Source organism: Suncus etruscus, chromosome 5 (assembly GCF_024139225.1).
Source record: "Suncus etruscus isolate mSunEtr1 chromosome 5, mSunEtr1.pri.cur, whole genome shotgun sequence".
Classification (NCBI taxonomy): domain Eukaryota; kingdom Metazoa; phylum Chordata; class Mammalia; order Eulipotyphla; family Soricidae; genus Suncus; species Suncus etruscus.
In genome coordinates, this window is record NC_064852.1 from 11,191,731 (window position 1) to 11,217,603 (window position 25,873).

At 43.2% G+C, this 25,873-nt stretch overlaps 1 protein-coding gene across 3 annotated transcripts in view; it reads left to right on the plus strand.

Moving 5' to 3' along the window:
* Positions 1 to 809: 809 nt before the first annotated feature.
* RABGAP1 (RAB GTPase activating protein 1) overlaps positions 810 to 25,873 on the plus strand; it is a 175,560-nt gene continuing 150,496 nt past the window's right edge. Inside the window, exons 1-2 of one of the 3 annotated variants that reach the window (XM_049774125.1) lie at positions 810 to 898; positions 22,741 to 22,940. In XM_049774125.1, coding sequence (XP_049630082.1) covers positions 22,791 to 22,940 — 150 coding nt within the window. In that variant the 5' untranslated portion in view covers positions 810 to 898; positions 22,741 to 22,790. Of the gene's footprint in view, positions 899 to 22,740; positions 22,941 to 25,873 lie in introns of those variants that run through there. The other 2 variants (XM_049774126.1, XM_049774127.1) reach the window with 2 other exon arrangements.

Genomic DNA, 25,873 nt, shown 5'->3' on the forward strand with positions numbered 1-25,873 from the left:
TCTGTTGGTAATCAAAACCATGAAAGACCCAACTACAAATATGTTTGTACTCATGGTGCTTAAATAAAGATGTTATTTTTAAAAAACCAGGGCCCGGAGAGAGATAGCACAGCAGCGTTTGCCTTGCAAGTAGCCGATCCAGGACCAAAGGTGGTTGGTTGGAATCCCGGTGTCCCATATGGTCCCCCGTGCCTGCCAGGAGCTATTTCTGAGCAGACAGCCAGGAGTAACCCCTGAGCATCGCCGGGTGTGGCCCAAAAACAAAAACCAAAAAAAAAAACAAAAACCCATGCAAGATACTTGTGATGAGCCTAGCTCAGTTTCCTGCACATTGTTAGTGCAGGCTAGGGAGAGAGGCCTGTTGAACTGAGTTGCATTATTTTCATGTAAATTATTTTCAGAGTGGATCCCTTGCTGTGTCCCTCTTAGCCCTAGTACCCCCTCTCGACTCAACTGGCACCACCCACACCAGCCCTATGTGTGGCCCACGGTGGAGTCCATCCCACACAGCCATCCAGCTGCTGTCCTCCCAGGGGGGGGCGAGCTCAGCTCCAGCACCACCAACGAGCTCCAACCGTGGATGCCGGGGGCGCGCAGGCGCAGTCGGCGAAAGCGAGCTAGAGGTCCAGGTGAGGGAGGGGCGGGCTTCGAGGAAAGGAAATGCTCCCTCCCCGCTCCCTTCCCACGAGCGAGCCAATAGGAACGCCCGGCTGAGCGCTCGGCCTATCAGATGCGGCGAGGGGCGGGGCGTGGGCGGCGGAAGGGCCGCGCTCACGTGACCGAGGGGCGGGGCCAAGCGGGAGGCCCAGGCAGCGGCGGCGGCGGTGGCGGCGGAGCCTCCGGCGGGACGGCGAGCGGCGGTGGAGGAGGAGAAGAAGCAGCCCGCGCGCGGGGTCGGGTAGGGCCGCGTTTCCTCTCCTCTTCCTGCTTCCCGCCGAGTCCAGGACCAGGCCCCTCTCCCACGGCGGAGCTTAACCTGCTGGGCGCCCAGAGGCCCCGGGGGCTGGGCTGACCGGCCGGCGCTCCTCTGCGTGAGGGGAGCTGTGATTGGGCGGGGGAGGGGAGGGGCGGGGGAGCGGCGGCGGGGCGAGCGCGCATGCGCGGGCCCGGACTCCCCGGAGGGAGACCCTGCCCGGACAGGTTGTCCCCGTCTGGGTGGGTGGGTGCCTCGCTTTGCCTTGGCGTGCGGCGCAGCATCCGTCGACATCCTCCTGCCTCCCTGCCTTCTCCGCCTCCCCACCCCCTCCAGCGTGCCACCTGCCAGCAGAGCCGGTTTTGACTCCCTGCATTTCAGGTTTCGGGGCCTGGTCCAGTTTGGGGAAACCGAGCCACTCCCGGCCCTCTGCATCTTGCACGGAGGGACTGGCTCCCCTTCTCCCCCCCCCCCCCCCGTGCATGTGATGGAGGGCTGCTTGCTTCTCTCCCTCCAGCTGCTTGTTGGCTTGCTTTTGAACAACTCCCTGTCCTTTTCGTGCAGGTCGGCCATCTCGTATCGTTTTTCCTCCTCCACCTCCTCCTCCAAGCAGTTCAGGTGTCCATCCAGGTACAGCTTGCATGGTATCTCTCTCTCTGTCTCTCTGGACCCGCTATCTAATCTCATGGTCGGGTCTTGATGGCTATTTTCTCCTGCAAGATCCTGCTGCCATCCAGGTACAACTTGCATGGTATCTCTCTCTCTCTCTCTCTCTGGACCCGGTGTCTATCTTCATGGTCGGGTCTTGATGGCTATTTTCTTCTCTTGCAAGATCCTGCAGCCATATTCTTTCTTAGACTTCCCTCCTCCCCCGGACTTCGCTGTCCAGGCCTGGTAGTACTTGTTGGGTCCTGATTCTGCTCCCCTTCTTTTCTGATTTTTTTTTTCTTTTCTTCTGAGAACTACATGGGCAGGCCTTAACTATGATCAGGGGAGCCCTGATTACAGAAGACCCTGTCAGTGATCATTCTTGCAGTGCTTACTTAGTTTGCTCTTGCTCCGTGAGTTGCAAATCATGTTCTAGCATGGGTTCCTGTTTTTGTCATTTTGAGGGTTTTGTTTTGTTTTGTTTGGTTTTGTTTTGTCTTGTTTTGTCTTGTCTTGTTTTCTATTTGGCTTTTTGTCCCTTCGATCAGCGTGAAGAAGGAGGTCCGGGGCAGGGTTTCCCAATCTGGTATTTCACTCGAACCCCTAGAACACCCGTGCGACTGAACTTTGTGAATCCCGAATGCCAGCAAACGTTTTCAGCTGCTGTATTGAGGAAGAAGACATTGAAAGGGGGACTTGAACTGTTTTTCCCACTAAATTGATGTTGGGAGGGAAAAAAAAACATAGATGGCAAGGAAGTCCACACTCAACTATTTATTTAAGTTGTGAAGCTGTTGGCTTTAATTCAAGTGTGTACAGCGTGCTAGTTTAATGTGTACTGAAGACTTAAGTAGAGTTTACTTATAAGAAGTAAAAATAGAGGAGAGTTCTTTGGAATTTTCTTCTGTGTACCTTAATAGGCATTAAAAATTAAAAGGCACGGCTGTTTTATTAACATTTAAAATTCACATGTACTTTTAATATAGGTTATTATCTCAAATTCATTAGTAAAATGAAACTTCTATAATGTATATTTTTCATTTTATGAATCACTTTAACAGTGGATTCAAATTATTGGCCTTAATGTGGTGCATATTAATCTGATGAATTAATGCCAGCTAGTATGTGCTTTTTGGCTTTGGCATTGTGTTTTATTAGTTTGTGCTACTTAGTATGCAATAAATACTAATAAATCGAACACTTATAGAATTTAGCCTGGAAGTTTCTCTTTTTCCAAACCAACCATAAATAACACTCAAAAGTAGTCACCAGTGAGAATTTTGAAGATTGTTTATTAAGGATATAACTTTGGCTCTAAAACAGGGCAGATATCTCTTGTCCAACAATACCATACAGTTTGTGTTTTGGTCATACCCAGCAGCGCTCAGGGGCTACTGCTTAGAAATCGCTCCTGGCAGGCTTGGGGACCATTGCTGGGAATCAAACCCAGTTCCATCCTGTTCTGGTGGGTTTACATCTCTTAATGTGAAGGTTGGGTGTACATTTCCATTTCCATAAGGTTTACATCTACATTTGTGCTTTTTACTACTCCTTAAGATCAGTTTTTTTCTTTTTTTGGGGGGGTGACAATACATTCCCCGCTCCCCATAGTCAAATCTCGAATTTATTTTTTTACTTTTTTTGAGTCACAGATTGATTACTCACAGCTCTCTGCTAAGGGGTCACTCTGAGTGATGCTTGGACCATCATTCAGATCTGAGCCTCCCGAATGCAGAGCATGGACTTAGCCTGTTGAACTATTTCTCTGCCCCCTGTGATCTGATATTTCTTAATGTAGTAATGAAGTTGTTACAGTTTCTGTGACAATTTTATTTTTTGAATTTTTAATGTTTGTTTTGGGCCACACCTGGTAGTAGCTCAGGTCACTCCTGGCTCTGCACTCAGGAGGAATCACTCTTGGACAATATGAGATGTCAGGGATGAACTCAGGTTGGCTGCCTGCAAAGCAAGCACCTTACCCCAACATAACTCTCTGACCCTCCTTGGAAATCTTAAACAGAAACTATTAATCTCACTCAGAAGGCAACTAGATTGATGCATTTTCAAAAACAGTTACACAGTACGTATTCCAGTGGTATGAAGCTAGTGCTCAGTAAGTATTAATTTTCTTTTTTTTTTTTTTTTAAGTATTAATTTTCCACTTGCTATTCAGCACCTATCAGATGTCCCACCATCCTTATATTCCTATGGACCAAGGGTGCCTTATTTCAGAAAGTACAGAACCTGTATCTTCTGCCAAATATTCCAGGTATACCTCTATATATTCCCTTGAAAAGTCAGACTCTAGACAAGAGAAACCTTAGTGACTGCATTTATCCCAGGCTTTCATCATTAGTGCCAGACTTCCTAAACTTCTATTTGTGCCTGTTTTTTGTCCAGAAGTATTTATTTAACTCTGGATGTATGGGTATATAAAATAGATATACAAATCTAACATTTATTGATAACAAAATTGTGTTGAAATGTCTTTGGTGGGAATGGGGGGAGGACTTCTCTAGTGGTGCTCAGAAGGCAGGGTAGTGGGAGGTGCCCACTGGTAATTTTGGCCAGATAGCTTCTGGGTTTAGTACAAGGGCTCAAGAGTTCACTAGCATCCCAGCGATACAAGGGACTCCAAACACCATCCCCAGTAATGCTCAGGAACCATGTGGTGCTGGACATCAGTTTGGGTATGTGCATAGCACTCACCCTAACCACTGTCCTCGTATCTCCTTAGAATTAAAAAAATATATATTGTAAACCCCACATCCAGGTTTCCTGGGTTGTGACCCACAGTTTAGGAGCTTAGGCTCTGCTCACTTATTTGCTTGTTTGCAATTGCTTTCACATTGTTTGAGGAGAAATAAAAGCACAAACATTTCAGGCTTGAGTGTAGACAAGTTGATCATCTACTTGGAATAGGTTTTCTTTGTTGTGAGCAAGAGGGAAATATATAGCTGATTTTTCTCATGGAAAAGCCTTTGGATAGTGCTTTTTTTGATTGTTATGTTTTAAGAAATTATTTCAGAAAAGGCTAATGCAAAGATTTTTTAAAAATTTTAGTCTCCATTGAGCTACAAAATTATTAAAAGTATTAATGTTCCGACAATAAAAGAAAGGTATTAATGTTTCAGGAAAACAAGCTTGATATACCACATCCACCACCATATCATCTCTCTATTTCTGCTGCAAGATCCCCTCCCAGAGCCTCCCCTTTAACTTAACACACTCAGTTCAGTTGGTAGAGTCTTGCGTTTGTTTTCATTAGCCATTGTTTATTCCCTTACTGTTTCTTTATATTCCACATATGATAAATATAATTTTAATGTTTGCCCTTCTCCCTTTGAGTGTTTTTGTTCAGCATGACAACTTCTAGGTCTGGCCAATTAACAGTAATCTTCAGGACTTAAATCTTTTTTTTTTTTTTTTTTGTGGTTTTTGGGTCACACCCGGCAGTGCTCAGGGGTTTTTCCTGGCTCCGAGCTCAGAAATTTCTCCTGGCAGGCACAGGGGACCATATGGGACGCCAGGATTTGACCTTTGTCAAATTGCATGAAGGGTAAATGCCTTACCTCCATGCTATCTCTCTGGCCCCAGGACTTAATCTTTTTATATCCCACTGTGTATCTATACCACATTTTTTGGGAAGGTGAATCCACACCAGCAGTGCTCAGGGGCCACTTCTGCTTTTCTAGGAGAAAAAATGCAGTCAGGGAGATCAAACTAGGGTTTACCACATAATGGTAGGGTCCTTGCCTGTGGTTAGAAGATAGTTTCCTCCAACCATATACCACATCTTTTATGTTTTGTTTTGGGACCACAACCAGTGGTGTTCTGGGCTTATTCCTGAGTCTGTGTTTAGAGACCTCCTGGCAAAGCTTAGGGGACCATTTTGGGGTGCTGGGGATAGGCTGACTACAAGGCAAGATCCCTACTCACTGCTCTTTTGTCCCCTATACTACAGCTTCTTTGTCATTCATCTGTTCTTGAGTACTTGTTTCTAGATCTTGAGTAAAAAAAAGAGTGCCAATATCTTTTTTTTTGGGGGGTGGGGTTTAGGTCATACTTGGTGGCCCTCGGGTTATTCCTGGCTCTGCGTACAGAAATTGCTTCTGGCAGGCTGAGGTTGGGGGGTGGGGGAAATGATCATATGGGATGCAGGGATTTGAACCACTGTCCCGGGTTTGCTGCGTGCAAGGCAAATGCCCTACCGCTGTGCTATCTCTCCCGCCTTGAATGCCAATATCTTTTTGAGTTAATTTTTTTTATTTGTGCACTGGGGGTTAGAACCAAGAAGTGGAATCTCTGGACAAGGATACTTAAAACACACACAAAGACACACACATCTACACGAAAAGACAGTCATTTTAAATACACAAAGGCACAAACGAAAAGACATTTAAAATACACTAAAAGTTAATCATTTAAAATACATACACACGGGGCCGGGTAGGTGGCGCTGGAGATAAGGTGTCTGCCTTGCAAGCGCTAGCCAAGGAAGGACCGCGGTTCGATCCCCCGGTGTCCCATATGGTCCCCCCCAAGCCAGGGGCGATTTCTGAGCACATAGCCAGGAGTAACCCCTGAGCATCAAACGGGTGTGGCCCAAAAACAAAAAAAAAAAAAATTAAAAAAAAAATACATACACACAACCATGCTAGGGTTAAGCTAAGCACATGCATTATAGGGTTCCATGTAGGAACCCTGGTTCTATTTACATAGATCACTATGCTCATGTTCTTCTGGGTATCATTCCAAAACAAAACAAAAATTTGTGAGCAAGGTCGGAATATAGTCTATTTGTAGTGTTATATTAACATTAAGCTAACTTTCCCTGCTCACAAAGATAGGTTTCCACTATGGGAATAACATCCAAGTAAATTTAAATGATTTCAGGGATATCATGTTAGATTTTTGGAAAAAATAAAGTATTTTTGAAATATCACAGGTACATTATATAGCAATATAGTTTATATTTCTGGCTTTAACAGTATTTTCCTTCAATCAAAATAGTAAAATGCGGGGCCGGAGAGATAACACAGCGGCATTTGCCTTGCAAGCAGCCGATCCAGGATCTAAGGTGGTTGGTTTGAATCCCGGCGCCCCATATGGTCCTCCGTGCCTGCCAGGAGGTATTTCTGAGCAGACAGCCAGGAGTAACCCCTGAGCACCGCCGAGTGTGGCCCAAAAACCAAAAAAAAAAAAAGAAAAAAAGTAAAATGCATTTTACTTTAATCTTTTTTTACTAATCTTGGATAGAAGATAGAAGAATCTTGGATAGAAGATAGAAGAAACTATTTTCTAACCACAGGCAAGGACCCTACCATTATGTGGTAAACCCTAGTTTGATCTCCCTGATGCATTTTTTTCTCCTAAAAATGCAGAAGTGGCCCCTGAGCACTGCTGGTGTGGATTCACCTTCCCAAAAAATGTGGTATAGACACACAGTGGGATACTATTGGATTATAAAAAGATTAAGTAAAAAATGCATTTTATATGCATTTCAGTACCTTTTCTTACCTTTTATACATGCTTTCATTAGAGGTCTGAAGGTACAGGTGGGAAAGTAAGCTTAGACATTACAAAGATTCATATTTCATATCTTGCAAGAGCTTAGTGTTTGAAGTAAGCTAGTGACTGAGACTCAGGTGTTTCTTTTGTAAAAAAATAAAATAATTCATTAGAGATCAGAGAGATAGTACTTGAGTTAAGGCACCTGCCTCACATGCAACTGGTTAGATCCGAAGCACCCCATACTGTCTCCCCTCACCCCCCTTCCTACCATTGCCAGGAGCACTACCTGAAGCTCTGCTGGCTGTGACCCTAAAGCCAAAAGAGGAAAAAATTTCAGAATTAGAACTGGAAGCTCACCTGGCATTCTCCACCACTCTCCTTTTTCTGCCTATTCCAATTGTGAAGGATTAGAAAAGCTAAGTCGCCTCATTTTAAGTAAGAGAAACAGAAGCTGCAGTATCATTCAAAGCAAATCATAAAGGACAATTAGGCTGTATGCCTCAGGCACCTGTATCGGATTCCATTCCAAGCATCACATAGACCCCTAAATGTCATCAAATGTAGCCCAAGAGGCTCCTGACCACCACTGTGGGTGACACGCACCAACATAGCCGAGGAGTCCCTGATATCACCAGCACTGCAGGAATCAAACAGTATCTCATTCTTGGACCTCATAACCTCTGTTTGGGAGCACCCCTTCCACCCCTAAAAAAAGACAAAGGAGGGGCTAGAGCAATAGCATAGTGGGCAGGGTGTTTGCCCAACATCCCATATTGTCTCCTGGGGCCTACCAGGAGTAATTTCTGAGTGCAAAGCCAGGGGTAAAGTAACCCCAGAATGCCACCAGGTGTGCCCTTCTCCCTCACAAAAAGAGACGAATTAAAGTCGCAGAATATTTTAAAATCTCTCTCTCTCCCTCCCTCCTCCTTCCCTCCCTTTGTTCCTCCCTCTCCCTCTCTCTCTTTCCCCCCCCTCGATAAAAACGAAGTCTTAATAAAGTTTGATTATTTAATGAAAACAGGAGAAACAATTCTGAAAACATCTATGCTAAGCATATTGCTAGTTTTGTGATGTCTGTTACATAGTAGTGCGTTTCTCTTTGGGGGAGTTTTGGTTCACATCTGGAAGTGCTCAGAGGCTACTCCTGGCTTACTTGGAAGTCACTCCTGGAGGTACTCTGGGATCTTGGGCCTCTTGCATGCAAAACATGTGCTACAAACCATGTTATTATCTCTCTCTGGCCCTAGAACAGATATAGGCCCACCTAACCGTGTTCAGGGCCCACCAGGGTTGCATGGGGAAGTAGAACTTCCCCAGGGGTGAATGGAACACAGCCAGAGCAAATTAGACTCAGGACCCCACACATTCTAGGGGCCCTACGTGGATTGACTTACTGAAAAAGTACTTTTTTGTTTGGGGACCACACCCCGCCAAGCTCAAAATTTACTTCTGGCAGCTAGTGGAACTTTATGGAATGCCAGGATTGAACCGAGGTCAATGGCTTGCAAAGCAAGCACACTACACACTGTACTCTAGCCCCAGGCTCTACATGGTTTTAAACATTTTGTTTTGTCATACAAATGCCTTTAATTACGATATTTCCTTTTTCAATCCTATAGATTACAGTCAAAGGCGAACCTAATAGAGGAGTAAATAATTACTTAAAACTTGCCCGAGTAACTTTTAGAGAAGCTTGTTTTTTCTTGCCTGTAGGTGATGAGCTTCTCTTTGCTTTGCTGTAATTTGTAAATCAAGTTGAAATTATTCAGAAGGCCTACATTGATATGATTCACTCTGCTCACTCAAATATTTCAAAGAAACAGACTCCACATTCAGAGTCAGACTTGAACAAAGCTCAACTATTGTTTGTAGTTAGTGATGATGGATGGCAATTTATTTTTATAAAGAAGGCATGATTTCCTTTTGAGTTAGATTTGTCTTACCCTCCCAGGGTACACTCTGAAATTAATGTAAGGAATCAACTCCAGAGCCAGGAAAACAAAGAAATGGTCTTGATGGGTGGCCTTGGAAGAAACAGGGCATCACAGGGCCTGCGTAGTACCACACTGAGCCTAGAACTGAACCACCAGCCCTACAGGTCTGCGCCTCTCTATGAGTAACCAACCTCCGGGCCTCCTGAGAAATGCCGGGGTGAATACCTGGTGAGAGACTGGGATTAATTTAGTTTTATGGGGGGGGGGGCCAGAATTTGGGCCACACCTGGAGATGCTCAAGGCTTACCATTGCCTCTAAGCTTTGGGATCATGATAGTGAGGCCTGGAATTGGTTGGCTGCCTTCAAGCCAAGTCCCTTTCTAGATATATTACTTCTTCATCCCAAACTACTGTCATTTTAAAAGAAATCTTTTATATCTTATTCAATTAATTTAAATTTTGTTTCTGGGTGAGCCATACTTGACTGTACTCCTGGCTCTACTCAAGGATCACTCTTGGCAGTTCTCTGGAACATATGTGGTCCTAGTGCTCAGGAGCTGTTCTGACTGCTTAGGAATGATCCCTGGCAGTGCTTGCAAGACCATATTTGGTGTTTGAGATTTGAACCAGGGTAAAACCACTTGCAGGGCAGGTGCCTTACCTCTCTTCTTTTTTTTTTTTTTTTTTTTTTTTGGTTTTTGGGCCACATCCGGCTATGCTCAGGGATTACTCCTGGGTGTCTGCTCAGAAATAGCTCCTGGCAGGCACGAGGGACCATGTGGGACACCGGGATTCGAACCAACCACCTTAGGTTGGATCGGCTGCTTGCAAGGCAAACACCGCTGTGCTATCTCTCTGGCCCGTGTCTTACCTCTTATCTTTCTCAGGCCCCACTTATGTAATTCTGAAGGTCCTAAATTCATCAGAAATGGCCTGTACTATGTTTTTGAGCCTTGATTCTGCTTCCTGTGCTGTTTTCTCTCTGAAAAGAGTAATTTTTACCAGATCTTTGTTTTAGAAGGATGAGAGTAACATAAAGACTGGATTGAAATGGGGAGGAAGGGGCCAGAGTGATACCATAGTGATAGTGTGTTTGCCTTGCATGCAGCTGAACCAGGATGGATCCAGGTTCAATATCCGGCATCCCATATGGTGCCCATGCCTGCCAGGAATGATTTCTGAGTGCAGAGCCAAGAGTAACCCCCGAGTACTGCTGGATGTGTCCCCAAAACAAAACAAAAAGAATGGGGAGAGATGGGAGTTTGGGCCACCAAAGAGAAAGTTGTCAAGACAAGACCGTTATATCCCAGTACCTTGGTTTGCCTCAAGTTCCACAATTTTCTCCCTGAATATAAATTTCTGAATTAGATTAAGCCTCGGGGCTGGAGAGATAGCATGGAGGTAAGGCGTTTGCCTTTCATGCAAGAGGTCATCGGTTCGAATCCCAGCGTCCCATATGGTCCCCCGTGCCTGCCAGGAGCAATTTCTGAGCATGGAGCCAGGAGTAACCCCTGAGCACTGCCGGGTGTGACCCAAAAACCACAAAAAAAAAAAAAAAAAAAAAAAAAAAAAAAGATTAAGCCTCAACTTGCCTGTCATATGAAGTTAATATCCATCTGGCAAGGTTAGTGTAAAAGTTATGACAATACTTATGAGACTTCTTAGCGTTATTTTTGCTGCTTAGTATTGTTGGCTATATACTAACCCGCAGAGTATTACCTATTAATCTGATAAGTAGACTTGGCAAGATAATTTCAGTTTCATGCCTTTTTTTTTTTTTTTTTTTTTTGGTTTTTGGTTTTTGGCCCACACCTGGCGGTGCTCAGGGGTTACTCCTGGCTGTCTGCTCAGAAATACCTCCTGGCAGGCACGGGGGACCATATGGGACACCGGGATTCGAACCAACCACCTTAGGTCCTGGATCAGCTGCTTGCAAGGCAAACGCTGCTGTGCTATCTCTGGGCCCATAAGACGACTTTTGAAACAAAGTCAACCGAAAATCGGGGGTCGTCTTATATGCCGAGTATATCCCGAAATATGTTTCAATATGCTGCTAAACAAAACAAAATCAGGCCGCAGAGTTTCCAAATCTCTTTCTTGGGGGCTCCCAAACAGTACTCCGGAGATCTGGGGGCCACTTCTGGCAAAACCCAGCTAACCGTGTTGGTGGTTTAGTGCTAGGGTCCTAAGATGGGGTGTTGTTTGGTTCATGTAGTGGGGGAGATTAACGGATGCCACCAGGGAATTGCCAGAAAAGGTGCCTATGATAAGGGACCAATCACTGCAAGGCTGCTCGGACCGCCTCTCTGACTCAGCCAATCCAAGCAGGCTTTTGATGCATGCAAATGAGACAATGTTCTGTACTGAATCTACACTGTCAAAAGCCTGCTCAGATTGGCCAGAGTCAGAGAGGAAGTCTATTACAGTATAATCTTTGAACCTTTGCTTGTTGTGTTTGGCTCACTGTGGTACATACAGTTGCAGCACAGGAACCTTCTGTCTTATACAGCGAATATAGGCCTAAACGTATGTTTTAACTGCAAAATTAGGGGGTCCTCTTATACGCCAGAAAATACGGTATATAGAGAGAAAGTCGTTTGACGAAGAGTTTATAATATTTTGGGCCCAGAATTGAGTGATAGAAATATTAAGAGTGCCCAATAGATTTTGGATATATACAATGGCTACTAGCAAGGGGAGTGAGCCGACTAATATATAAAATAGGAAATATAGCCCTGTATTTAGTCATTCTGTCTGATTACCTCACCATGTGATGAGGACTAAGGTTGGTATAAGGGTAGCTTCAAATAAAATATAAAGTAGAATAAGGTCTGTGGCAGAAGATGTTACAATTAGAGAGATTTGGAGTAAGACTAATACGGTAACTTAAGTTTTTTTTTTTTTTTTTACGTGTTTCTGTCTCGTTTATGAGGTGATTCTGACTGGCTAGAAGTATCAGTGGGAAGAGTCACGTTGTAAGGGCGAGAGGAGTGGAGTAGAGAGGGAGTCAGAAGAGACAATGGTGGAAAAGTAGAGGGTGCTGTGGTCTGGTTGGTTAAATAGACTTCGTGTTATTAGGGCGATTAGTAGGCTGTAAGTGGTAGTATTGATTCAAATGGTTTTTAATGTTTGATAGTCATAAGCGGGACTATTCTAATAGAAGATATAAGTTTTAACATTGTAGAAGGTTTAAGTTTTGGACAAAATGAGCTTCATGTGGGTTTGACACTGACTAGGAGGGATAAGCCCACAGCAGCCTCACATGTAGCACATACTGGGAGAATGATAGGTAGCATGCTTGATAGTGTGAAGTGCATAATTAAATCTATTTTGACATCTATAGTATAGAGGGGGATATCATCCCTTCTAGGCAAAGGTAGAGATGTCATTAGGTGCCCTTGATATATTAAATGCCCTAGTATTGAGATTGTGTTTAAACGCCAGTGTGTGTTTATGTGGACTAGAGACATTTGCTAATTGTGAAGTAAATCACGATTTAATGAGTCGCAATCATTTGTTTTGTTTTAAACTAATTATCATACTCAGTTCATTCAAGACCTTTTTGCAGTCACTCCTGCAGGGCTAATAGCAAGAAGTGAGATAAGGGCTAAGGCTATAATAATTATTGTGTTGAGATCATTTGTCTGGAAGGCCCATGGAAGAAGAAGTAGAAGAGCAATTTCTCAGTCAATTAGTAAGAATGTGATAGCAATAAGGAAAAACTTCATGGAGAAAGGAAGGCGGGTGGAGCATATTGGGTCAAAGCCACATTCATAGGTGCTTGCTTTCTTTGTAAATATCCAGCTGGGGTCATCAGAATGTGATAATTAGGCTAGCAGATTAGTTATTAGGACCAGGAGAAGTTAATTCCAAGGCTGATTGATTGGAAGTCAATTGTACTAGTAATACTAAAAGAGTATGCGCCTTATTAGTAAATAGATACGTGGGCCCAGAGAGATAGCGCAGCGGCACAAGCAGCTGATCCAGGACCAGAGGTGGTTGGTTCGAATCCTGGTGTCCCATATGGTCTCCCGTGCCTGCCAGGAGCTATTTCTGAGCAGACAGCCAGGAGTAACCCCTGAGCACCACTGGGTGTGACCAAAAAAAAAAAAAAATAGATACGTACAGAAATAATCAGACTACATCTATGAAGTGTCAGTATCAGGCTGCTGCTTCAAAGTTGAAGTGATGTTTTGATGTAAAATGGAATTTAAGTTGTTGGAGGAGACGGATTATGAGAATACAGATTACTAGACTGGGTGAGAAATTTGCCTTGCATATGACTGACCTAATTCAATTCCCAGCATTCCACCTGGTCTCTGGAGCCTGCCAGGAGTGATTAGTGTAGACCCAAGAGTAACCCCTGAGTGCCACCAGATGTGACCCAAAAACCAAACAAACAAACAGCCCTCTATATCTGTGCTCACTTGAGCAACAACAGAGATGCAGATTAGGAGGGCAAAGACTATTTTGGTCCAAGAAAAAAAATCAAAGGTTATGTTTTGTGATTCAGTGTTCAACTGGTTTGTGCCATGATGGATCAGGTACACTTCAAGATAATGTTCTTTTTAGTTTTCATTCTAGTCATCAAGTATTTTCACATCCCCATAATACAAATGCAGTGTCCTATATTTGCATTCATCATTCTCACCATGCTTATCCCTGTTAAACAAAGGTGTATTATGCAGTCACATTGAGTCACGGTGAGCTAGTATATGAAGAAAACAGGAGCAGACTCCTTTTTCTAGCAGTTACCATGCTTTTAGTAAGTGATTCTGGATCCATGGATTAAATCATTGTAAAGACAAAGGAAACATTTTTATTGGTAAATGCTCTAATTCTGTGATAGAATTATGAAGCAAACGTTATAACAAGTCTTAGTAGCTCTAGGAGAAAGTGATGAACATTACAAAAGGGAAAGGAAAGGGGCAGAATGAATATTTGTTTACCTGGTTGCTGGTGTGGTAAGTAAACCAGAGAAACAAAGACACAATTTGAGTAAAAACTAGAAAGCATAGAAGGTAATGACTAGAGTAGTGAGCTTTCTGGTACTGGTTCATAGAAAAGAGAAAGAGTAAAATTGCAGATTGGCTCCAGACTTTGAGGATCTGATGGTAAACGAAGTTTGGGCGTCATTTCTTTTATATTCAGGAGCCGTTAACCGTTTTGAAGAAGGGACAGGATTGAACTTTTATTTTTGTTTTGTTATGGGGCCACACCCAGCAGTACTCGGGTTACTTCTGCTACTACACTCAGGAATCATTCCTGGTGGGCTCGGAAAACCATATGGGATGCCTAGGATTTAATTTAATCCAGTTTAGTTATGTGCAAGCAAAGCCCTACCAACTGCACTGTCGCTCTGAACCCTGTTTAAATTTTAGAAAGAGGGTCCGAGTGATAGCACAGCGGTAAGGCGTTTGCCTTGCACATAGCCAACCCAGGACATCCCATATAGTCTCCCGAGCCTGCCAAGAGCGATTTCTGAGCCCAGGTTTAGGAGTGCCACTGGGTGTAGCCCAAAAACTTACAAACAAAAACCCACTGTAGATGTACAGTAGTTTCTTGGGGCTGGAGAGATAGCACAGCAGTATGGTGTTTGCCTTGCATGCAGCCAATCCAGAAGGAAAGTAGTTCGAATCCTGGTATCCCATATGGTCCCCCGAGCCTGCCAGAAGCAATTTCTGAGTGCAGAGCCAGGAGTAACCCCTGAGTGCCCCCAAGTGTGACTCAAAAACCAAAAAAATAAAAACTTACTTTAGAAAGAGTGCACATTTGTTGCCTGGGTACATGGAGCCCAAGCACATGTCACCTGCGTCTCCCCTCTTGAGATGGGTACTTTCCTACTTTCATGCAGGCTTGTGTATTAGGGCTCCACTGTTATTTTTTTTAATTTTTGAGACCATTATGAATTACAAGTCCTTCATAGTTGAATTTCAGACATAAAATGACAGTGAATTAGGGCCATTCTCACCACCAGTGTTGACTTCCCTACACTAAAGTTCCCATCATGCATCCACTACCTCTACCCTTAGACCTCTGGCTTGGGTGTAACAGGCCCATTTTAAGTTTAGCTTGTTATAGTTTGAGTCTCTTGATTCTATTGTTGACTTTAGTTTGACCTATTTTTTTTCCCACCAATGCACCTGAGACCACTTGGTCCCTGATCCCCATTCTCTTTTTTTACCTTTTCTCAATTTGTAGAGAAACACAGAATATGAGGTAAAACAGTGTAATTCATGACTCAAGGCTCTATAAAAAAGGCAAGTTATCTAGAAGATACAAATAAAATTTAAAAATTGGTGTTTTTTTTCTATTTTGCATAGGTGCAGCAAATGTTGGGGAAATTAGAAAGGAAGTACCCTTGGCCCCCAAAATCAGGGTGAAACATTCTCTTTTTTTTTTTTAATTTTTTTTTATTTTTTATTTATTTATTTTTTTTTTTGTTTTTTGGGCCACACCCGGCGGTGCTCAGGGGTTACTCCTGGCTGTCTGCTCAGAAATAGCTCCTGACAGGCACGGGGGACCATATGGGACACGGGACACCGGGATTATAGCTCCTGACAGGCACGGGGGACCATATGGGACACGGGACACCGGGATTCGAACCAACCACCTTTGGTCCTGGATCGGCACGCCGCTGTGCTATCTCTCCGGGCCCTTTTTTTATTTTTTTTTTTGTTTTGGGGCCACACCTGGCCAGTACTCAGGGGTTACTCCTTGCTATCTGCTCAGAAACAGCTCCTGGCAGGCACGGGGTACCATATGGGATGCCTGGATTCGAACCAACCACCTTAGGTCCTGGATCGGCTGCTTGCAAGGCAAACGCCACTGTGCTATCTCTCCAGCCCCGAAACATTCTCTTACGACTGACTACCGGCTCCAGGAATACTATTAATCCAGCCCCACGGTCTTTCTTCATGGTCTCAGGAAAAGTTTTACCCAATCGAAGTTGTTGAAGTCAGGCTTCTGTAATTAGAGATCTTGGTTTTTGCACAGATCCTATGTCGAAGCCGGGGTGTCAGGAGCTTCTTTCCACTCTTGAGTGTGTTATTCATTACTCACTTTCTTATCCTCTCCTCCCTTTCCTCAGTACCTCCAAATAAAACCTGTTTTGTTTGTTTTTTTTGTTTTGTTTTTTGGGCCACACCCGGTGGCGCTGAGGGGTTACTCCTGGCTATGCGCTCAGAAATCACTCATGTCTTGGGATGCCGGGGTTTTAAACCTTGGTCTATCCTAGGTTAGCTGTGTGCAAGGCAAACACCTTACTACTTGCACCACCCTCCAGCCCCTAAAACTTGTTCTTTACTTCAAAAATTTTTTTATAAACTATGAAACTTGATAATTACCAGAGAGAATCTAGAAAAAGAGACTTGTATTATCGCTAAATAGAAAGTGAATGAAGGTCCAGCGAGATAGCACAACGGTAGGGTGTTTGCCTTGCATGTGGCCAACCCAGGACAGACTCTTAGTTTGATTCCTGGTATCCCATATAGTCCCCGAGCCAGGAGCAATTTCTGAGTGCAGAGCCAGGAGTAACTCCTGAGGGCCACTGGGTGTGGCCCAAAAACAAAACAAAACAAAACAAAAAAAGAAAGCGAATGAAGTAGTTAAGTGAAAACTGGCAAAGGTCAGATGTAGATATATATTAAAACTAAAACCTGGTACAGTTCCAAGGGAACCACATATGGGAAAAGGGGTAGTTGTGGTTTTTAATTTGGGTTTTTCTTTTTTTCCCCCTGGGGATCAGAACATTTGTTTTTTTGACATTTCTCTTTGGGGTCAGTGTTTGTTTAATCGGGAGAGATACAATATGATAGACTATGATTGTGTGATGGGAGAGGATCTATTTTGCTTTGGGGGTTTCTTTTGGAGGGGGGAAGGGGTCAGCCATGTTCTCTACCTGTTGGCCTCATCTACTGTACTTTTGTTGTGTCTTTTGTATACTATCATTTCCAAGTACTGAGATGTATTGTGATCACAAGTTTATTTTGATTATTAATTTACTGTTGTCACCAGTAAAAAGTGCCAAGTGATTCACCAGGTCAGGTAACTGGCAAATGTCAGTACTAGAAAATAGACAGCACAAATATTCATATGAAATTGGCAAGAAGATTCCAGGCTACGTGTTGTCAGTCAGCATGAATGATAAAGCCATGAGAGTTTAATAGGATAGATCGCCAAGGGAAAGTTTGAACAAAGGGCCAAGTTGAACAAAAAGGAAAAAGGGCCAAGATGGGCTCTGAAGAAGGGATTAAGGAAAGAGGGGGACAAGGTGGGCTTACAGTGCTCCCTGCATTTGCTGCTACTCACACATGAGCTTTCCTCAGGGATCACATTTTCTTTTTTTTTTTTTTTGTGATTTTTGGGTCACACCCGGCAGTGCTCAGGGGTTATTCCTGGCTCCAGGCTCAGAAATTGCTCCTGGCAGGCACGGGGGACCATATGGGATGCCGGGATTCGAACCGATGACCTCCTGCATGAAAGGCAAACGCTTTACCTCCATGCTATCTCTCCGGCCCCGGGATCACATTTTCTGACTACGGTGCCCACACCATATGGTTCCCATTTAACATGATCAAAATGTCATAGGTGTTAACCTACCAGAAAGGTATCATCCTGGTGGTATTTAGGGTACCATAATGATTTCAAAGATTGAATTCAGGTCAGTTGCATTACAAAGCAAGTTTCTTAACTCCTATGTTATCTCTCCTGTCCTTAAAACTACTGAATTGGGCCAGAGCGGTGGTGCAGTGGTAGGGCGTTCGCTTTGCACGCAGCTGACCTAGGTCTAACCTCGGTTCGATCCCTGGGGTTCCATATGATCCTCCAAGCCAGGAGTGATTTTTGAGCCCATGGCCAGGAGTAACCCCTGAGCATCACCAGGTGTGGCCCAAAAACAAAAACAAACAGAAAACCCCCTGAATTTTAGAAATGTTTGCAAGTGGAAATATAGAGGCATACAATCCTTGAATTTGCAACCCAGCTGCTTGTGTGTGCGCACGTGCGTCAGCCATCCACCTGTGCTCAATGCATATTCCTGGCTCTGTGCTCAAGGGTCATTCTGAGAGGTGCTCAGTGATATGTGGTGTCAGGATTGAACTCAGGTCAGTCTTATGCAAGGCTAGCACCCTGTCCATTGAATGATCTCTCTGATCTGTAACCCTTTGATTTTTTGGTTCTTTTTTCTGTTTTTTGGGGCCACACCCAGTGACACTCAGGGGTTACTCCTGGCTATATGCTCAGAAATTGCTCCTGGCTTGGGGACCATATGGGACACCAGGGATCTAACCAGGTCCATCCTGGATCTGCTGCTTGCAAGGCAAACGCCCTACTGCTGTGCTATCGCTCCAGCCCCTGTAACCCTTGTTTTCAACTGGACATACTCTAAAGAATTAAGTTTAACACTGGAATAAAAGGAGACAAGCTATCGTTGCCTACTATATGCCAACACACACATTCTCTCTCTCTCTCTCTCTCTCTCTCTCTCTCTCTCTCACCAAATAAGACTTTTTTTATTGTCAGTCTTTAAAAGAATTGCCTTTTATTGGGGGCACTTCATTTTTTTTTCCCCATTCTTAATTTTCTTTCTCTTAGTTTCTTGGCACCTACTATGGCCAATCATTGTTCCAAGTCTAGAATACAATAGTAAATAAGACAAAAAAAAAAAAAAACCCTTGAGAAAATTAGGTTCTAACTAACATGATCCTTAAACATGATTAAATTGTCATAGTTTGTTTAACTACCAGGAAGACTGAAAAGGAATGGCAGTTTGGATATATTATGAGGAAGCTTTGTACTTTATTGTCCATGAGAATTAGAATTATAGTCTGAAGAATGAAAAACTTAACTAGGGCACTTTGTGGTAAGGTTGTTCACAGGGACAAAAGACAAATGAAAATGAAACTTGTTTTTTCAAGACTGGTAGGCCAGAGTTACATTAGTTCAGCAGGTGGGCACTTAACCTTGCACTTGGTCTACCTGGGATCTGATCCCTGACATCCCATATGGTGCCCAAGCACTGCCAGGAGTAACCCCTGAGCATTCTGTGTGTGATTTAAAACAGAATAGAATAAAAAGTCTAGTTATGGTCTAGAATTTTGACAGGACACAGTCCTTGGACATTTGTTTATTAGCAGTCTTTTTGTTGAGGTTGTTTTGTTAGTTTGTCTTTATTTGTTTTGGGGCCACACTTGGAGTTGCTTGTGGATCACTCCTGAGAGTGCTGAGGACCATATACAGTGCTGCGGATTGGACCTGGATCTGCAGCCAGCAAGACCTATTATAACCCCTTCTCCCTCTCTGGTGTTTTCCAGAGCTCTAAGGGTGCATAAATTCCCTCTTTACTTCTGCCTATGTAGGACAGAAAAGGGAGAGTCTTGTTATGTAACTTTTCCTATTCTGCTTAGTGTTTTGATAAACCTCATTCCCACAGAATGATTCAGTTACTGTCAGGTGCCAAAATAAATACTGTCTTCTAAAGTAACTTAGAAGGTGAATTTTCCTATCACCTTGTCAAAGAAAACAGCTTGGACTTTGAACCTGCCAAATCTTAGATTCATAAGTGTAAAAAACCATGGCAAGGCTAGAAACTTAAAGAAAGATGCCCAGGTCTTTGAGACAATTTTAAAAGATTTCTCTAGGCTTCTATTACATCTTTTTTTTTTCTTTTTTTGCTTGATTTGGGGGTAGAGGGCACACTTGGCTGTGTTCAAGGCTAATGCCTGGCTGGCTCTGGCTCAAGGATCTCTTCTGGGAGGGCCTAGGGGACCATATGGGGTGCTGTAGATCAAACCCAGGTGGGTTGTATACAAGCCAAGTGTTTATGCCCACCACATCTCTTCAGCCCCTCTGACTATTTTCTTTTTTTTTCCTTTGGGCCACACCCAGTGATTCTCAGGGGTTACTTACTCCTTGCTCTGCATTCAGGAGTCACTCCTGACGATGCTTGGGAGACCATATGAGGTCCTGAGGGCCGAACCAGGGGAGGGGAGGAAAGGGAAGGGAAGGGACTTTGACTCTGACCATTTTCTGAAACAAATTGTAACCTCTCTCTGAGTCTCAGTTACTTCAACTGTGAAATATATGTGCAAAGATTAAAATAGGAGTCTCTTAGCTTCAAATGACAATAGCTGTTGTAAGAAATATTAAAATGCAGTGGGAACATATATAAAGCAATCAGTTCATTTTGTCCTAAGGTGAGAATTGGCAGGTAGATTGATAAAACTTCGGAATCAGAATTTGGAGTTGATGTGTATATATAGCAAGGAGCCTCAGGGCCGGCGAGGTGGCGCTAGAGGTAAGGTGTCTGCCTTGCAAGCGCTAGCCAAGGATCAGGGCCGAGGTTCGATCCCCCGGTGTCCCATATGGTTCCCCCCAAGCCAGGGGCAATTTCTGAGGGCTTAGCCAGGAGTAACCCCTGAGCATCAAACGGGTGTGGCCCAAAAACCAAAAAAAAAAAAAGGAGCCTCTTTAGGAAGCTTTTAGCATTGAATGAAATAAAACCACTTTTTTTTTTTTTTTGGTTTTTGGGCCACACCCGTTTGACACTCAGGGGTTACTCCTGGCTATGTGCTCAGAAATCGCCCCTGGCTTGGGGGGACCATATGGGACGCTGGGGGATCGAACCGCGGTCCGTTCCTTGGCTAGCGCTTGTAAGGCAGACACCTTACCTCTAGCGCCACCTTCCCGGCCCCTTTAAAACCACTTTTATAAACTATGTTTAGGGAGCCAGAGAGCTAGTGCAATTGATAAGGCACTTCCCTTGCACACGTGGACAACCTTGGTTTAGTTCTCAGCACCACATACTGTTCTTGGAGCTCCAACCAGGGCAGGTCCAGGAATAAGCTCGAGCATAGCTAGGTGTGACCAAAAAACTGAAACATAATCAGAGTTGTGGGATTTCAGGCAGGTACCTTCACCTTTGAAACTCTCTCTGTCTCCCTCTGAGAGCATTTATGTAAAGGAATTAGTTAAGTAATTATAGGACTTCAGGGTTTGAGCCTTAGACTGCCTCTTTAAATGGCTAGCTCTTGTCACTCTCATCTGTTCAACAGTATTTTTGATCTTCAAGTTTAGTATTTCTGCTACCAGCAGTTTATTTGGATGTGAGCCTTTTAAAGGATAGTAGTGCTTTGCACATTTTGTATTCCATAAGTACATGCTCATTTAAAATCTAAAGCATAGATCAAGACTTTTTAAATGGTGGGACCAGAAGATAGCATAGCAGGTAGGGGCTGTGCCATGCATGGTGGCCAACCTGAGTTTGATTCCCAGCATCTCATGATCCTCTGAGCCTGCCAGAAGTGGTTTCTGAGCGCAGAACCACGAGTAACCCCTGAGCGCTACTGGATGTGGCCCCCAAACAAATGAAAACAATTGTTTTTAAGTGGAGATAGTGCTTCCTTTAGAACCTTCTTTTGTGTGTGTGTGTGTGTGTGTGTGTGTGTGTGTGTGTGTGGTTTTTGGGTCACACTCGGCTGTGGTCAGGGGTATTCCTGGCTCCAGGCTCAGAAATTGCTCCTGGCAGGCACGGGGGACCATATGGGACGCCGGGATTCGAACCGATGACCTCCTGCATGAAAGGCAAACACCTTACCTCCATGCTATCTCTCCGGCCCCAAGAACCTTCTTTTAAGTACAAGATGAGCATAGAGCTAGCACTACTTTATAAAAAAAATCACTAAAGTGCTCTCATTGTAGTTTATTGTTTTTATCTGTTGCTGTTTTGGCAACCAAGTGGGAACTTTGCCAACAAAGTATGAGGAACCAGATTTTACATGATAGATAAATTTGAGTTTCAGTACAGAGGTTAGTAATATGACTTTTTATAAGTGGCGGATTTTTACACTTTTTTTTTTTTTTTGGTTTTTGGGCCACACCCGGTGACGCTCAGGGGTTACTCCTGGCTATGCGCTCTGAAGTTGCTCCTGGCTTGGGGGACCATATGGGACGCCGGGGGATCGAACCGCAGTCCATCCTAGGCTAGCACAGGCAAGGCAGGCACCTTACCTCTTGCGCCACCGCCCGGCCCCATTTTTACACTTTTTGCTGGGGATGTTTGCAAGAAAATTTTTATTGTTATTGCACATGTTGAACTAGGTTCTTAGAAAACCATGAGATGGGAAGATTGAGAATCTAGGCTTGTTCTGCCTTGAATTTATTTATTTTGGGAGTTAATGTAAAATATTGTTGCTTAGAAATGTGCTGTTAGATACAGGGATATGGCACGGCTCCAAAGGTTATATATGCCTTGCGTACATGAGGTACAATTCCTTATAACACTGTAAAAATTAGAAAAGAGAAAAAAAATGTACTTTAAATTCAGGAAGTATTAGAAGAACCTTGGTTATTGTCCCAAGTACTCTTAGTTTCACTTAGGTGTACAGCTTTATAAATTAAGATACAGTAAACAAACCTGTAAGAAATACTTCCTTCTTTTTAGAGGTCAAGAATAGTTACAACATATTCTAAAGAAACCACTGTAGGTAGACAGAGTTATTCTCATGTGAATGTTTTGTTTTGTTTTGTTTTTTTAAAGAAATCTGAATTATCTTAACTCCAAATAGCATCAGATTACCTTATCAGAAATTAGTCTAAACGATAAATAGTAAAATTCTTGGGGAAATATTTGTTTTGTTTTAAGTTTTTCCAAATGTATTTATAAGAATTTGAACATACTTGACTATTTGGCAGACATCCTATATGAGTATCTTTATGGTTTTTGTTTTTCAGGCGTTTTTAAAATATTTAATCATTCATGAGTTGAGCTTCATTCTTGAGTCATGGATGACAAGGCTTCTGTTGGAAAAATCAGTGTCTCCTCAGACTCAGTATCTACTCTTAATAGTGAAGATTTTGTCTTGGTTTCCAGGCAAGGAGATGAAACACCATCTACAAATAATGGAAGTGACGACGAGAAAACAGGACTCAAGGTAAAACTCCATGACCTAACTTATTTTGCTTAGCCTTGCTAAGCCCATTCCAAAATTTGGCCCTAATAAATAGTTAAGGTGTATGGAGTGAAAGAACATGAAAGTAATATCCAACATTCCCATAATGTGAAAAAGTTTTATTTCTACTCAGTGAGATTGACATGTATATTTGATTAAAAATTTAAAAGTTAATTAGCTTCAGGAGTAGGGTGCTTGAAAAATAAAATTAGAGCTTCTAAATCTTCTCATACTCCTATCAAAACTAGGGATTATAGTATAAAAATGGTCATTTTTAGAATTGTTTCTTTATCCCATTGCATTGGAGGTGATTTCTTTTTTTTTTTTTTTTTTTTTTTTTTGTTTATTTGGTTTTTGGTTTTTGGGCCATACCCAGCGGTGCTCAGGGGTGACTCCTGGCTGTCTGCTCAGAAATAGCTCCTGGCAGGCATGGGGGACCATATGGGACACTGGGATTCGAACCAACCACCTTTGGTCCTAGATCGGCTGCTTGCAAGGCCACTGTGCTCTCTCCGGGCCCTCACTTTTTTTTTTTTAAAATTGGTCAATCTGTGGTAAAGAACCTGAGTCTTTTACTGAAGAGAGGTGCTTTTCTAGTCCAGAGGTCTTCCTTTTTTTTTTTTTTTTAATACCTGCTACGCCATGTATTCTAAGGGAAAGAGCTTCAGGTGCTCAGGCTTACCTTAGTGGTTTTCTCTGTGTGTCCCCTCTTTGTGTGAAACAGGCTGGTACTTCATTCGATCCCAAGTACTGTTCTTTGACTTGGGTTTTTTCTCATCAGACTCATGTTGCAGGGAAGCTACTTTGGCTCTAAAGTGCTTGATTGTCTCAATTAGAACATTAATTCTCTTGACAAGAATCTTGTTGACAGCAATGCCAAGAACATGTTCAGTTACATTGTAGTCTCATCCAGTTCTGTCATAGCCATATTTGTGACACATTCCTTTTGAAATTTGCCCATTCTCTTTTCTTCTAGAACAGCATCTTTCTTAGATTAGCCTGTATGTGGCCAGAGGCACAACTCCATGCTTTCTCAAAACATCGATGCCTTTGTGCACTATTTTTTTTTTTTGCTTTGGTTTTGTTTTGGTTTTTGGGCCGAATCTATCTGTTTAAAGGTTTACATATGGCCCTGCACTCAGGGATCACTTTTAGCAGAGATTCGGGATCATATGTTGTGCCAGGGACTGAAGAGAGGTCAAGCAGGTGCAAGGCAAAAGCCTTCCATGCTGTGCTTTCTCTCTGGTCCAGTGAGAGTCAAATTAGCAGTTTACTGGAAGAGGGTAGTTCCAGATGAAAGGAAAGCATGATTATTTTCTTCGGGGCCTGGTGTATATAGTACAGAGGACAGTGACTGGTCAGCAGTGATATTTATAGAAGCATGTTTTAAGATTTATCAGACAAAACTTAAATAGCTTTTGGCTTCTGTTCAGAATTTCTTAGTGAAATAAACAACTGCCATTACCACTACTTTCCCCATACTTCATTATTGTTCTGATCTTTATGGATATACAGATATATATGGATACACAGATATAATTATAAAATAGAAGTATCTTTAAAATATTTATAAATTTGGGGCCGGAGCAATAGCATAGTGGTAGGGCGTTTGCCTTGCATGCAGCTGACCCGGGCGTACCCCGGTTCGATTCCAGGCACCTATATGGTCCATAAGCCTGCCAGGAGCGATTTAAGGGTACCGAGCCAGGAGTAACCCCTGAGTACAATTAGGTGTGGCTCCTAAACCAAAAATAAATTAATGAAATACTTATAAATAATTTTGTTTTTTTTTTTTGAGCCAAAGTGGTTCTGAGGGATTGATCACATGTGGCTCTGAGCTCAGGGATCACTCCTGTTGGACTCAGGACCACATAGGGTGCCTGGGATCAAACCTGTGTTGACCACTTGCAAGGCAAATGCCCTACCTGCTGTCTGTTGCTCCAGCCCTATAAAATATTTTAATTGCTGTTTATGTTTGTAAGGTAAATAAGGCATGGTAAAGATGGGACCTCAACATTAATAGGGACTGATGGTGCAGCTATTAATAGTTACGTAATACTGTGGCTTTGTAGAATTTGGTAGGATTTGGGGCTTCTGTTATAACTGTGCAAGAATTTCTGGAAGTTTTTAGTTTGGGTTTAGGGGCCACATATAAAAGTGGTCAGACTGCTGTGGATTAGTTCTCAGGATCATGCAGCTTATAAAGTTTATGCTTCGTCCCTTTGAGCTATTTCACTGTAGGACCTCTCCCCAATAGACAGTCAAATGTTGCTTACTAAAGAAGACTTCCTAGGGGGCCGGGAAGGTGGCGCTAGAGGTAAGGTGTCTGCCTTACAAGCGCTAGCCAAGGAACGGACCGCGGTTCGATCCCCCGGCGTCCCATATGGTCCCCCCAAGCCAGGGGCGATTTCTGAGCACATAGCAGGAGTAACCCCTGAGCGTCAAACGGGTGTGGCCCAAAAACCAAAAAAAAAAAAAAAAAAAAAAAAAAAAGAAGACTTCCTAGACTAGGGTTTGTTTGTTTTTTAATCTCAACTCTCCCCCTGGAAATCACCTTTCAAAGTCATCTTATAACTTGCTTTGTTATATGCAGTGATTTATGGTTAAGAACTATAGAGTGGGGGTTGGGGTGGGAGCAAAAAAAAAAAAGAAACAAAAGAAACCAAGCTAGCTGTTAACCACAGCAAGATATTTATTGGTGGTTTTGTTTGTTTGGGGCCACATCTGGCTGTGTTCAGGAGTTACTTCTGACGCTGCACTCAGAAATTACTCCTGGCAGGTTTGGGAGACCATATGAGATGCTGAGGATCGAATCTGGGTCAGCTGCATGCAAGGCAAATGCTCTGTCCACTGTGCTATTTCTCCAGCCCCTTTTGGTGCTTTTTTTTTTTTTTTTTTGGTGCGGTTTTGGTTTT